Source organism: Melanerpes formicivorus, unplaced genomic scaffold (assembly GCF_026170545.1).
Source record: "Melanerpes formicivorus ecotype bairdi unplaced genomic scaffold, bMelFor1.0.p_v2 SCAF_129, whole genome shotgun sequence".
NCBI classification, from domain to species: Eukaryota; Metazoa; Chordata; class Aves; order Piciformes; family Picidae; genus Melanerpes; species Melanerpes formicivorus.
In genome coordinates this window covers 276,652-290,353 of record NW_027142481.1, presented here as the reverse complement: position 1 = coordinate 290,353, position 13,702 = coordinate 276,652, and the positions used below count along the sequence as shown (strand labels likewise).

At 59.1% G+C, this 13,702-nt stretch overlaps 1 protein-coding gene across 1 annotated transcript in view; it reads left to right on the top strand.

Annotated features, from left to right (window-relative positions):
• PTPN13 (protein tyrosine phosphatase non-receptor type 13) overlaps positions 1 to 13,702 on the top strand; it is a 157,412-nt gene that overhangs the window by 63,357 nt on the left and 80,353 nt on the right. The window contains 3 exon segments of the mRNA XM_068168025.1: positions 4,110 to 4,205; positions 6,023 to 6,122; positions 11,030 to 11,249. Of these exon segments, the coding sequence (XP_068024126.1) occupies positions 4,110 to 4,205; positions 6,023 to 6,122; positions 11,030 to 11,249 (416 nt within the window).

The window sequence follows — 13,702 nt, the reverse complement described above, 5'->3', positions numbered from 1 at the left end:
CCTCCTTGCTGGGCAGTGCAGTTTGTGTTGCTCAGCAGCCTCCTTGCTGGGCAGTGCAGTTTGTGTTGCTCAGCAGCCTCCTTGCTGGGCAGTGCAGTTTGTGTTGCTCAGCAGCCTCCTTGCTGGGGAGCTCAGCTTTGTGTTGCTCAGCAGCCTCCTTGCTGGGCAGTGCAGTTTGTGTTGCTCAGCAGCCTCCTTGCTGGGGAGCTCAGCTTTGTGTTGCTCAGCAGCCTCCTTGCTGGGCAGTGCAGTTTGTGCTGCTCAGCAGCCTCCTTGCTGGGCAGTGCAGTTTGTGTTGCTCAGCAGCCTCCATGCTGGGCAGTGCAGTTTGTGCTGCTCAGCAGCCTCCTTGCTGGGCAGTGCAGTTTGTGCTGCTCAGCAGCCTCCTTGCTGGGCAGTGCAGTTTGTGCTGCTCAGCAGCCTCCATGATGGGCAGTGCAGTTTGTGTTGCTCAGCAGCCTCCTTGCTGGGGAGCTCAGCTTTGTGTTGCTCAGCAGCCTCCTTGCTGGGCAGTGCAGTTTGTGCTGCTCAGCAGCCTCCTTGCTGGGCAGTGCAGTTTGTGTTGCTCAGCAGCCTCCTTGCTGGGCAGTGCAGTTTGTGTTGCTCAGCAGCCTCCTTGCTGGGCAGTGCAGTTTGTGTTGCTCAGCAGCCTCCTTGCTGGGCAGTGCAGTTTGTGTTGCTCAGCAGCCTCCTTGCTGGGCAGTGCAGTTTGTGTTGCTCAGCAGCCTCCTTGCTGGGCAGTGCAGTTTGTGTTGCTCAGCAGCTTCCTTGCTGGGCAGTGCAGTTTGTGTTGCTCAGCAGCCTCCTTGCTGGGGAGCTCAGCTTTGTGTTGCTCAGCAGCCTCCTTGCTGGGGAGCTCAGCTTTGTGTTGCTCAGCAGCCTCCTTGCTGGGGAGCTCAGCTTTGTGTTGCTCAGCAGCCTCCTTGCTGGGGAGCTCAGCTTTGTGTTGCTCAGCAGCCTCCATGCTGGGGAGCTCAGCTTTGTGTTGCTCAGCAGCCTCCATGCTGGGCAGTGCAGTTTGTGTTGCTCAGCAGCCTCCTTGCTGGGCAGTGCAGTTTGTGTTGCTCAGCAGCCTCCTTGCTGGGCAGTGCAGTTTGTGTTGCTCAGCAGCCTCCATGCTGGGGAGCTCAGCTTTGTGTTGCTCAGCAGCCTCCTTGCTGGGGAGCTCAGCTTTGTGTTGCTCAGCAGCCTCCATGCTGGGCAGTGCAGTTTGTGTTTCTCCACAGCCTCCTTGCTGGGCAGTGCAGTTTGTGTTGCTCAGCAGCCTCCTTGCTGGGCAGTGCAGTTTGTGTTGCTCAGCAGCCTCCTTGCTGGGCAGTGCAGTTTGTGTTGCTCAGCAGCCTCCTTGCTGGGCAGTGCAGTTTGTGTTGCTCAGCAGCCTCCTTACTGGGGAGCTCAGCTTTGTGTTGCTCAGCAGCCTCCTTGCTGGGCAGTGCAGTTTGTGCTGCTCAGCAGCCTCCTTGCTGGGCAGTGCAGTTTGTGTTGCTCAGCAGCCTCCTTGCTGGGCAGTGCAGTTTGTGCTGCTCAGCAGCCTCCTTGCTGGGCAGTGCAGTTTGTGTTGCTCAGCAGCCTCCTTGCTGGGCAGTGCAGTTTGTGTTGCTCAGCAGCCTCCTTGCTGGGCAGTGCAGTTTGTGTTGCTCAGCAGCCTCCTTGCTGGGCAGTGCAGTTTGTGCTGCTCAGCAGCCTCCTTGCTGGGCAGTGCAGTTTGTGTTTCTCCACAGCCTCCTTGCTGGGCAGTGCAGTTTGTGTTGCTCAGCAGCCTCCTTGCTGGGCAGTGCAGTTTGTGTTGCTCAGCAGCCTCCTTGCTGGGCAGTGCAGTTTGTGTTGCTCAGCAGCATCCATGCTGGGCAGTGCAGTTTGTGTTCCTCAGCAGCCTCCTTGCTGGGCAGTGCAGTTTGTGTTGCTCAGCAGCCTCCTTGCTGGGCAGTGCAGTTTGTGTTGCTCAGCAGCCTCCTTGCTGGGCAGTGCAGTTTGTGTTGCTCAGCAGCCTCCTTGCTGGGGAGCTCAGCTTTGTGCTGCTCAGCAGCCTCCTTGCTGGGCAGTGCAGTTTGTGTTGCTCAGCAGCATCCATGCTGGGCAGTGCAGTTTGTGTTCCTCAGCAGCCTCCTTGCTGGGCAGTGCAGTTTGTGTTGCTCAGCAGCCTCCTTGCTGGGCAGTGCAGTTTGTGTTGCTCAGCAGCCTCCTTGCTGGGCAGTGCAGTTTGTGTTGCTCAGCAGCCTCCTTGCTGGGCAGTGCAGTTTGTGCTGCTCAGCAGCCTCCTTGCTGGGCAGTGCAGTTTGTGTGTGTTGCTCAGCAGCCTCCATGCTGGGGAGCTCAGCTTTGTGTTGCACAACAGCCCCCCCCCAAGAGCTTGACCAAGGGTTGACCATTCTCACTCAAACAGATCAGTTGGCAGCACCTAGCAATGCCCAAGGTGCCCCTGCTCTGCCAGCTGGGATAGCTCAGGAGGCTGAAACTGCTGGGGGGTGGGGGGGAGGAAAGGGCAAAGCAAACAGCCAGCTTGGGGCCTGGGAGTCACTCCCAGGAGCTGAGTGACAAATTTCTGTGGGCCAGGCTGAGGCAAGAGCTGATGACTCACTGCCCATCATTCTGAGCCCACACTCACTGCTTGCCAGGGTGAGAAAGGAGTGCTTGGCACTGAGGCTGGGGAGACACTGGCACAGGTTGCCCCAGGGAGGTTGTGGCTGTCCCCTCCCTGGAAGGGTTCAAGGCCAGGCTGGATGAGGCCTTGAGCAAGCTGGGGCTGGTGGGAGGTGTTGGATGTGCTTCAGGAGGGCTGCAGAACCTCCCCTGTGGGGCCAGGCTGGGAGGGTTGGGGCTGTGCAGCCTGGGGAAGAGAAGGCTCCAGGGAGACCTCAGAGCAGCCTTGCAGTACCTGAAGGGCTCCAGGAGAGCTGGGAAGGGACTTTGGACAAGGGCTGGGAGTGCCAAGCTGAGGAACAATGGCTTGGAGCTGGGAGAGGAGAGACTGAGAGTGGAGAGGAGGAAGAGATCCTTGAGAGTGAGGCTGGGGAGACTCTGGCACAGGCTGCCCAGGGAGGCTGTGGCTGCCTCCTGCCTGGAGGTGCTCAAGGCCAGGCTGGATGAGGCCCTGAGCAAGCTGGGGCTGGGGGAGGTGCCCATGGCAAGGGGCTGGCACTGGATGCTCTTTAAGCAACCCAACCTTTTTCCCTGACTCCTGCTGGTTGCTCTGAGCAGCCTGAGTGGGACCCTGCAAGCCTTGCCCTCAGTTGTGGTTGCAGCAGGGATTGGGTTTTGTCTTGGGCTTTGTGCTGGGTTCCTGTAAGGTTATTTTAAGCTTGGGAGGGATGATGAGAGAGAAGTTCAGAGGGGGAGGCTCTGCTGGGCAGGCCAGGAAGGCCACAGAAGCCTGAGGCTGCGGGGGCAGAAGGGAAGTGCAGAGCAGCAGAGTGTTTGCTTTGAGTCCAGAGCCAGGGCTGGACCTCTGAAAGGCAGTTGGAAAAGCTTTCAGAGGGTGGCAGATGTCCATCTGTGTTGGACTGCTGCAGTGGAACTGTTAGCCTCTTCCTCTCCTGCTTCCTCCCTCTGCTCCACTCTGCTGAGCCCACAGCTGCAGCTCTGGGGCCAGCTCTGGAGCCTCTGTGCCAGGAAGGCTCTGGAGGGGCTGGAAGGTGTCCAGAGCAGGGCCAGGAGGAGGAGCAGAGGGCTGGAGCTGCTCTGCTGTGAGCACAGCCTGAGAGAGTTGGGCTTGTGCAGGCTGGAGAGGAGAAGGCTCCCAGGAGACCTTCTGGTAGCCTTGCAGGAGCTGCAGGGGGCTGCAAGCAAGCTGGGGAGGGACTTTGGAGGGGGTGAGGGAGGGCTAGGAGTGGGGGGGCTGGAGCAGAAGTAGAAGTGGGGAGCTGGAGCTTGGCTGTGAGGAAGAAGTTGTTGGGCAGGAGGGTGGTGAGAGCCTGGCCCAGGCTGCCCAGGGAGGTGGTGGAAGCCTCCTGGCTGGAGGTGTTTGCAGCCAGGCTGGAGGTGGCTGTGAGCAAGCTGCTGTGGTGTGAGGTGTCCCTGGGCATGGCAGGGGGCTGGGGCTGGCTGAGCCTGGAGCTCCCTTCCAGCCCTGTGGTTCCATGACTCTCTGACTGCCTGCCTTCCCCTTGCAGAGCCCCTGAGGAGGTACAAGTCCTACCACAGTGATGTCTACAGCACTTCCAGTGAAAGCCCCTCTGTGATTTCTTCAGAGCCAGATTTCAGGCAAGGTAAGGCCATGGAGAAAAAGACCCCACCCCAAGCACACAAAACCCAACCCACCCACCATGAAAGGCCCTACCCAAACCAGCACCTCAGCCAAGCAAAAGAGCTGCACCACAGAAGCATCAAGGTTGGGAATGACCTCCAGGATCACCCACTCCAACCTTCTACCCATGGGCCCAACAATTCCTCCAGCCATGGGGACTCCACCACCTCCCTGGGCAGCCTCTGCCCATCCCTGACCATGCTTGCAGCAGAGAAATTCTTCCTCATCTCCAATCTAAACCTCCTCTGGGGCAGCTTGAGGTCATTTCCCCTTTGTTGTCTCATCAGTGACTTGGGGGAGGAGGCCAACACTGCCTTCACCCCAACCTGCCCTCAGGCAGCTGGAGAGAGCAATGAGTATCACAGCATCACAGTATCACCAAGGTTGGAAGAGAGCTCAAAGATCATCAAGTCCAAGCTGGCACCACAGACCTCATGACTAACCCATGGCACCAACTGCCACATCCAATCCCCTCCTGAACACCTCCAGGGATGGGGACTCCACCACCTCCCTGGGCAGCACAACCCAGTGGCCAATTCCTCTTGCTGGGAAGAACTTTCTCCTCCCCTCCAGCCTCAACCTCCCCTGGCACAGCTTGAGACTGTGTCCTCTTGTTCTGCTGCTAGGGGCCTGGGAGAAGAGACCAACCCCCAGCTGGCTCCAACCTCCCTGCAGGGAGTTGGAGAGAGCAAGAAGGTCTCCCCTGAGCCTCCTCTTCTCCAGGCTAAGCAACCCCAGCTCCCTCAGCCTCTCCTCACAGGGCTGTGCCCCAGACCCCTCCCCAGCTTTGTTGCCCTTCTCTGGACACCTTCCAGCAGCTCAACCTCTTTCCTAACCTCAGCAGCCCAGAACTGGACACAGGACTCAAGCTGTGGCCTCAGCAGTGTTGAGCACAGGGCACAAGGACTTCCCTGCTCCTGCTGGCCACACTCTGCCTGACCCAGCCCAGGATGCCCTTGGCCTTCTTGGCCCCCTGGGCACACTGCTGGCTCCTGTTCAGCTGCTCTCCCCCAGCACCCTCAGCTCCCTCTCTGCCTGGCTGCTCTCAGCCACTCTGCCCCCAGCCTGTAGCTCTGCCTGGGGTTGCTGTGGCCAATGTGCAGCCCCTGGCACTTGGACTTGTTGAATGCCATCCTGTTGGCCTCTGCCCATCTGCCCAGCCTGGCAAGGTCCCTCTGCAGAGCCCTTCTGCCCTCTCACTGACCAACATCTGCCCCTAACTTGGTGTTATCTGCAAATGTGCTGTTGATGGACTCCATCCCCTCCTCCAGATCATCAATAAAGATACTGAACAGACTGGGGCCCAGCACTGCTCCCTGGGGCACACCACTGGTGCCTGGCTGCCAGCTGGCTGTGGCACCATTCACCACCACTCTCTGGGCTCAGCCTCCAGCCACCTCCTAACCCAGCTCAGAGTGCTGCTGTCCCAGCCAGGGGCTGACAGCTTGGACAGCAGTTTGCTGTGGAGGTCTCCCCTCAGCCTCCTCTTCTCCAGCCTGAACACCCCCAGCTCCCTCAGCCCCTCCTCACAGCCCAGCTGCTCCAGCCCCTTCTCACTGCCCTGCTGTGGGCAGGCTCCAGCCCCTCAGTGTCCTTCCTGCAGTGAGGGCCCAGAGCTGAACCCAGCGCTCAGCGCTGAGCACAGGGGAATGATCACCTCCCTGTCCCTGCTGCCCACCCTGCTTCTCACCCAAGCCAGCAGTCCCTGCCTTGTGGAGAGGCTTCCTCTGGCTGCTGTGTTGGCCAGCAGGTGGTAACCTTGGTGTTTGGGTTTGGCAGTGAGAAGAAATGAAGGCTTCAGGAGGGACGATGGCAGCGGTGCCGTGCCAGGCACCGACGACCTCTCCAGCTCAAGTCAAGCTCACTCTCAGCGGGCAAGGTAAGCCCTGGGGCAAACAGTTCTGCCTTGAACTCCTTCCTCTTTGTCCAGGGAAGTGTTGTCAGCCTTTGCACTCCCACCTCAACCTCTGGCTCTGAGGTTCCAAACCTGCCCTTGAAAGCAGAGCATTTCAGAGTGGCCTCTTGGAGCCTGCAGGAGAAGCCTCCTGCTGCTGTGTGCTGCAGGGGCAAGCTTTGCTGCAGTGTGGGCTCCACACTCACTCCATTGAATCACAGAACCATTGAGCTTGGAAAAGGCCTCTCAGCTCATCAGGGCCAACCATTAACTCACCACTGCCAGGTGCTGGGAGCCCTGGGGCTGCTTAGCCTGGAGAGGAGAAGGCTGAGAGGGCAGCTGATGAATGTTGAGAGGGTGAGGGGCAAGCAGCAGGGCCCAAGCTCCTTGCAGTGTTGTCCTGGGGCAGGCCAAGGGGCAGGGGACACAGACTGGAAGCCAGGAGGTTCCTCCTCAACAGGAGGAGAAACTTCTTTGGGGTGAGGCTGCTGGAGCTTGGAGCAGGCTGCCAGAGAGGTTGTGGAGTCTCCTGCTCTGGAGAGCTTCCAAACCCCCCTGGATGTGCCCTGGGTGCCCTGTGCTGGGTGCCCTGCTCTGGCAGGGGGGGTTGGACCTGGATGATCTCCAGAGGTCCCTTCCACCCCCCCCTGCTGTGTGATTCTGTGGCTCTATGAAGTACTCTGGCCAGTTGCTGCAGCTGTCAGGAGGTCAGGGGCTGTCTGCTGCTGGGAAGTGCTGAATGGTTTTGTTTTTATTCCTCTCCTTTGAAAGAAAGTTCTGGCAGTGATTGATGGTGAAATAGATCCAGTTGTGGTTTGCAGTGCAGGAAGGAAGTGATAGTGTGGTTGTTTAGAGTCATAGAGTCACAGAGCTGGCAGGGCTGGAAGGGAGCTCCAGGCTCAGCCAGCCCCAGCCCCCTGCCATGGGCAGGGACACCTCACACCACAGCAGCTTGCTCACAGCCACCTCCAGCCTGGCTGCAAACACCTCCAGCCAGGAGGCTTCCACCACCTCCCTGGGCAGCCTGGGCCAGGCTCTCACCACCCTCCTGCCCAACAACTTCTTCCTCACAGCCAAGCTCCAGCTCCCCACTTCTACTTCTGCTCCAGCCCCCCCACTCCTAGCCCTCCCTCACCCCCTCCAAAGTCCCTCCCCAGCTTGCTTGCAGCCCCCTGCAGCTCCTGCAAGGCCACCAGAAGGTCTCCTGGGAGCCTTCTCCTCTCCAGCCTGCACAAGCCCAACTCTCTCAGGCTGTGCTCACAGCAGAGCAGCTCCAGCCCTCTGCTCCTCCTCCTGGCCCTGCTCTGGACACCTTCCAGCCCCTCCACAGCCTTCCTGGCACAGAGGCTCCAGAGCTGGCCCCAGAGCTCCAGAGCACAGCTCCAGGCCAGGCTGGAGGTGGCTGTGAGCAAGCTGCTGTGGTGTGAGGTGTCCCTGCCCATGGCAGGGGGCTGGGGCTGGCTGAGCCTTGATCTCCCTTCCAACCCTGACACTTCTGTGAAGGTTTGATTCTCTGATTATGGGATGGAATAACAAAGTACAGTATCCTGATCAGAGGGCTGGAGGTCCTCTCCTGTGAGGACAGACTGAAGGAGTTGGGGCTGTTCAGTCTGGAGAGGAGAAGGCTCCCAGGTGACCTCTTTGTGGCCTTCCAGGATCTGAAGGGGGCTCCAGGAAGGCTGGGGAGGGACTGCTCAGGATCTCAGGCAGTGATAGGACTAGGGGGAATGGAATGAAGCTGGAGGTGGGGAGCTTCAGGCTGGAGGGGAGGAGGAAGTTCTTCCCCATGAGAGTGGTGAAGCCCTGGGATGGGTTGTGCAGGGAGGTGGTTGGGGCCCTGTCCCTGGAGGTGTTTAAGGCCAGGCTGGATGAGGCTCTGGGCAGCCTGATCTAGTGTGGGGTGTCCCTGCCCATGGCAGGGGGGTTGGAACTGGCTGATCCTTGTGGTCCCTTCCAACCCTGACTGATACTCTGATACTATGCTCCTCTGTCCACCCCCTTGCTCCTCTGGAGGGCTTTCCCTCTGTGGTAGGACAGTGGGCCCTTAACCACCAGCAGCAAGCTCCAGATGTGTCCTTGCCAAACCAAGCTGTGCCTCGAGCAGAGGGCTTGGATTGGGATCTGAGGGAGTGTGCCTTGAAACTGCAGGGTGAGGCTGTTCAGGTCCATCAGCCTGCACAGCTCCTGTGCTCTGGGGGGGAGCTGGGCTGCTCCTGAGCCAGCAGGAGACTCAGGTGGTGCCCACAGGGTGTGCTCAAGCCTCCACCTTGCTCTGTGCCTGCTGTTGTCCTTTAAGCTCCCTGGAGTGCTTCCCTCCTGCCACTGCCTGCTGGTGGCTGTGTCTCCTCTGTGCTTCCTGGACTCCTTCCTTTTGCCCTCTCTTGTGGTTTTCTTTGTCTCCCTTTACTGCTTCTTCCTTTCTCTCTCCAGGAGCAGCAGCTGGCTCGGATCTCTCCCTCCTCTTGCCTTTTCTTCCCACTGGATTTCACTTCCATGCCCTCCCTACCTGCCCCCCCTAAATCCAGCACTCTCAGTCTGCTCCTGAGCTTTCCACTGCACTAAGCACTAGAGACTGCCTGCCTGCTTCCCTTCTTCCACCTTCCTTCTCTGACCCAATGCCTGCTCACTTCTTGGTAAGTACACTGGGGAGGAGTCTGGCTGCTTCCCCTCCTGCAAGGGGTCAGCCTCCCAGGTTCTCCTGCTGCCATCAGGTGAAGGAGTGGCTCTGAGGGGCGAGTGTGCAGCCAGGCAGGGAGGAGAGGAGAGGGTAGCAGCCAGGGGCTGGGGAAGGCCCACAGGAAAGATGCTCCTGTGGTGTTATCCCCTAGGCTGGGGTTGGGTTTGGTTTGGGGTTGGTGGTGGTGTGGAGTCTGAACTCTGTGGGAGAGCTCTGCCTGGGTCTGTCCACAGCATCTCCTCTTCTGTACAATGAGAGAGCCATTCCTGGAATGGAGTGGAATGGAATGGAATGGAATGGAATGGAATGGAATAGCATGGAATGGAATGGAATGGAATAGCATGGAATGGAATGGAATGGAATAGCATAGAATGGCATGGAATGGAATGGAATGGAATAGAATAGAATAGAATAGAATAGAATAGAATAGAATAGAATAGAATAGAATAGACCAGGTTGGAAAAGACCTCAGAGCTCATCAAGCCCAACCTGGCAGCCAGCCCCTCCTGACAACCAAACCATGGCTCCAAGTGCCACATCCAATCCCCTCTTGAACACCTCCAGGGATGGGGACTCCACCACCTCCCTGGGCAGCACATTCCAGTGGCTAACAACTCTCTCAGGGAAGAACTTTCTCCTCCCCTCCAGACTAAACCTCCCCTGGCACAGCTTGAGACTGAGTCCTCTTGTTCTGCTGCTGGGGGCCTGGCAGAAGAGACCAACCCCCAGCTGGCTCCAACCTCCCTGCAGGGAGTTGGAGAGAGCAAGAAGGTCTCCCTTGAGCCTCCTCTTCTGCAGGCTAAGCAACCCCAGCTCCCTCAGCCTCTCCTCACAGGGCTGTGCCCCAGACCCCTCCCCAGCCTTGTGCCCCAGACCCCTCCCCAGCTTTCTTGCCCTTCTCTGGACACCTTCCAGCAGCTCAACATGGAAGCTAAAGAGTCCATCACAGAGCCATAGAATTGTTTTGGTTGGAAGAGGCCTTGAAGATCACCCAGTCCAAGCCTCAACCCAGCCCCACCATGGCCACCAAACCCTGGCCCCAAGTGCCATGGGCACAGCTTGCTGCAACACCTCCAGCCATGGGGACTCCACCACCTCCCTGGAATCATTCACAGGAAGATTCCAAGCTCTGATACTGCTCAGGGGAAAAAATCTGAGGGATTAAATAAGGTTGCAGTGCAGGGTTGATGCCCTGGGTTTGGAGTCTCAGCCATCCCCAAGGCATCCATCCATGGATTCCATCCTGCAGGGTTGGTGCCCTGGGTTTGGAGTCTCAGCCATCCCCAAGGCATCCATCCATGGATTCCATCCTGCAGGGTTGATGCCCTGGGTTTGGAGTCTCAGCCATCCCCAAGGCATCCATCCATGGATTCCATCCTGCAGGGTTGGTGCCCTGGGTTTGGAGTCTCAGCCATCCCCAAGGCATCCATCCCTGCTTCCCTTCCTGCAGGGTTGGTGCCCTGGGTTTGGAGTCTCAGCTATTCCCAATGCATCCATCCATGGATTCCTTCCAGCAGGGTTGATGCCCTGGGTTTGGGGTGGGAGGTGTTATGGGGCTACTCCTGAGCCTGTGTTTTCCTCTGCCCCAGTGAGAGGAGCTGCAGGCACCTGGCTCACCCATTCCTTCCATGCCCTCCAGTGCCTTCCATGCCCATCAATGCCTTCCATGCCCTCCAATGCCTTCCATACCCTCCATTGCCTTCCATGCCCCCCAATGCCTTCCATGCCCCCCAATGCCTTCCATGCCCCCCAATGCCTTCCATGCCCATCAATGCCTTCCATGCCCTCCAATGCCTTCCATACCCTCCATTGCCTTCCATGCCCCCCAATGCCTCCCATACCCCCCAATGCCTTCCATGCCCCCCAATGCCTTCCATGCCCCCCAGTGCCTTCCATGCCCCCCAATGCCTTCCATGCCCCCCAATGCCTTCCAACCCCCCAATACCTTCCATGCCCCCCAATACCTTCCATGCCACCCAATGCCTTCCATGCCCATCAATGCCTTCCATGCCACCCAATGCCTTCCATGCCCTATTGATGCCTTCCATACCCCCCAATGCCTTCCATGCCCATCAATGCCTTCCATGCCACCCAATACCTTCCATGCCCTCCAAGTCCTTCCATGCCCCCCAGTGCCTTCCATGCCTATTGATGCCTCGATGCCCAGCAGTGCCTTGCTGCCCTCTAATGCCTTGCCTGCCCTCTGCCCCTGCAGGCCCCAGGAAGCAGCCTTTGAGGGCAGCCTGCTGAGCCAGGAAGCGATGCTGAAGCGGCAGGAGGAGGAAATGCTGCAGCTGCAGGCCAGAGTGGCTCTCAGGCAGCCCAGGCCTAACCACTACCCAGGAGATGCCCTGAGGTCCTCAGTGCTTGACATCACCAGAGACCCACTGAGGGAGATAGCCCTGGAGACAGCCATGACACAGAGGAAGCTGAGGGTAATGCCCTGGCCGCAGGGCAGCTCTTCCTTCCCTTCCTGCACAGCAGGGCCTTGGCTGCCACTCTGCTCTGTGGCCTCCTGGGCTCAGCAGCCACCAGCAGATGAAGCTCTGGGTGTTTGGTCTTGCCCTGGGAGGGGGAGTGGTGGAGGCTGGGTGGCATCAGTGGCTCTGCAGCCTGAAGCAGTGCCAGGAGCTGCCCAAGCAGACAGCAGCCCCTGAGGAAAGGCTGCAGAGCATCCATCCAAGCAAGGGCAGGAGGTGGAGCTTCCTCCTGCCTCCCCTGAGGCTTTTCAACCACTTCACCTTGCATCCATTGCTCCTGCTGGAGTAGGGATGAGTCCCCCCAGCCCCTGCAGCACCAGCTCTGCAGTGCCAGGAGCTGCACAAGCAGACAGCAGCCCCTGAGGAAAGGCTGCAGAGCATCCAAGCAAGGGCAGGAGGTGGAGCATCCTCCTGCCTCCCCTGGGGCTTTTCAGCCACTTCACCTTGCATTCATTGCTCCTGCTGGAGTAGGGATGAGTCCCCCCAGCCCCTGCAGCACCAGCTCTGCAGCCTGAAGCTGCCCAAGCAGACAGCAGCCCCTGAGGAAAGGCTGCAGAGCATCCATCCAAGCAAGGGCAGGAGGTGCAGCTTCCTCCTGCCTCCCCTGAGGCTTTTCAACCACTTCACCTTGCATCCATTGCTCCTGCTGGAGTAGGGATGAGTCCCCCCAGCCCCTGCAGCACCAGCTCTGCAGTGCCAGGAGCTGCCCAAGCAGACAGCAGCCCCTGAGGAAAGGCTGCAGAGCATCCCAGCAAGGGCAGGAGGTGCAGCTTCCTCCTGCCTCCCCTGGGGCTTTTCAACCACTCCACCTTGCATTCATTGCTCCTGCTGGAGTAGGGATGAGTTCCCCCAGCCCCAAAGGTTGCTGCAGGAGCCAGCTGGGATGGGAAGAGAGAGGCAGGGAGCATTCCTGTAGCCCCTGGCTTCACCCTGCAGGCTGCCCTCTCCTCACTCAGCTGTGTGGAGGAGAGCTAAGAGGAAAGAGAGAGTGGGAGGCAGAGGTGTAGAGGGAAGAATGGCTTCATGCCCTCCTCTGCTTGTTGCAGGGAAGTGGAGCTCTGTACTGGCAGCTTCAGGTGAGGCTGAGAGTCCTACCCAGGTGCTGTATCTCTCTCCAGCCCACAGCACCCTGAGCAGTCACTTCTGCAGCCTCCAGTTCTCCAGGCTGGGTTCTCCACTGGCCCTTAGGAGGTTCCCAGGCTGAACTTTTCCACCTGGGACACACAGCAGGCAGCAGGCAGCAGCCACTGAAGGTCTTCCCTCCCAAAGGGAAGGGTAGGGCTGCTTCTTGAGTGGGGTGGTGAAGTGGCCTGAGGACCTCCTTCAGCAGTGTGGACTGGGAAGCTGCCAGAAGGGACAGGGTGGGTTGTCAGAGCATCTCTTTGTCTGCAGGCAGGCAGGAACTGGCCAGGATCTCCCCCTGAACACAGCAGAGAGAGTTAGGCTGAAGCAGCTGAGGCTTGAGGGGGTGAGGTTCATGTGGCACAGGCACAGCTCTGCCAAGCTGGAAGTGCCAGCACTGCCCTTGGGAGCAGCAGGGCTTGGCTTAGTATCACAGTGTCATAGAATCAGGCAGGGCTGGAAGGGACCACAAGGATCATCCAGTTCCAACCCCCCTGCCATGGGCAGGGACACCCCACACTAGATCAGGCTGCCCAGAGCCTCATCCAGCCTGGCCTTAAACACCTCCAGGGACAGGGCCCCAACCACCTCCCTGGACAACCCATCCCAGGGCTTCACCACTCTCATGGGGAAGAACTTCCTCCTCCCCTCCAGCCTCAATCTCCCCACCTCCAGCTTCATTCCATTCCCCCTAGTCCTATCACTGCCTGAGATCCTGAGCAGTCCCTCCCCAGCCTTCCTGGAGCCCCCTGCAGATCCTGGAAGGCCACAATGAGGTCACCTCAGAGCCTTCTCTTCTGCAGACTGAACAGCCCCAACTCCTTCAGTCTGTCCTCACAGCAGAGCAGCTCCAGCCCTCTGCTCATCCTCCTGGCCCTGCTCTGGACACCTTCCAGCACCTCCACATCCCTCTTGTAATAGGGGCTCCAGCACTGGAGGCAGTACTCCAGGTGGGGTCTCCCCAGAGCTGAGCAGAGGGGGAGGATCACCTCCCTTGCCCTGCTGGCCACACTTCTCCTGCTGCAGCCCAGGCTCTGGTTGGCTTTCTGGGCTGCAAGTGCAGACTGAGAGCTCCTGGTGAGCTTCTCCTCCCCCAGCACCCCCAAGGCTCTCTCCTCAGGGCTGCTTTCCAGCCAGTCCCTGCCCAGCCTGGATTTGTGCCTGGGATTGCCTCCACCCAGCTGCAGGACCCTGCCCTTGGTCTTGTTGAACCTCCTGAGGTTGGCTTGTGCCCACCTCTCCAGCCTGTCCAGGTCCCTCTGGATGGATCCCTTCCCTCCAGCCTG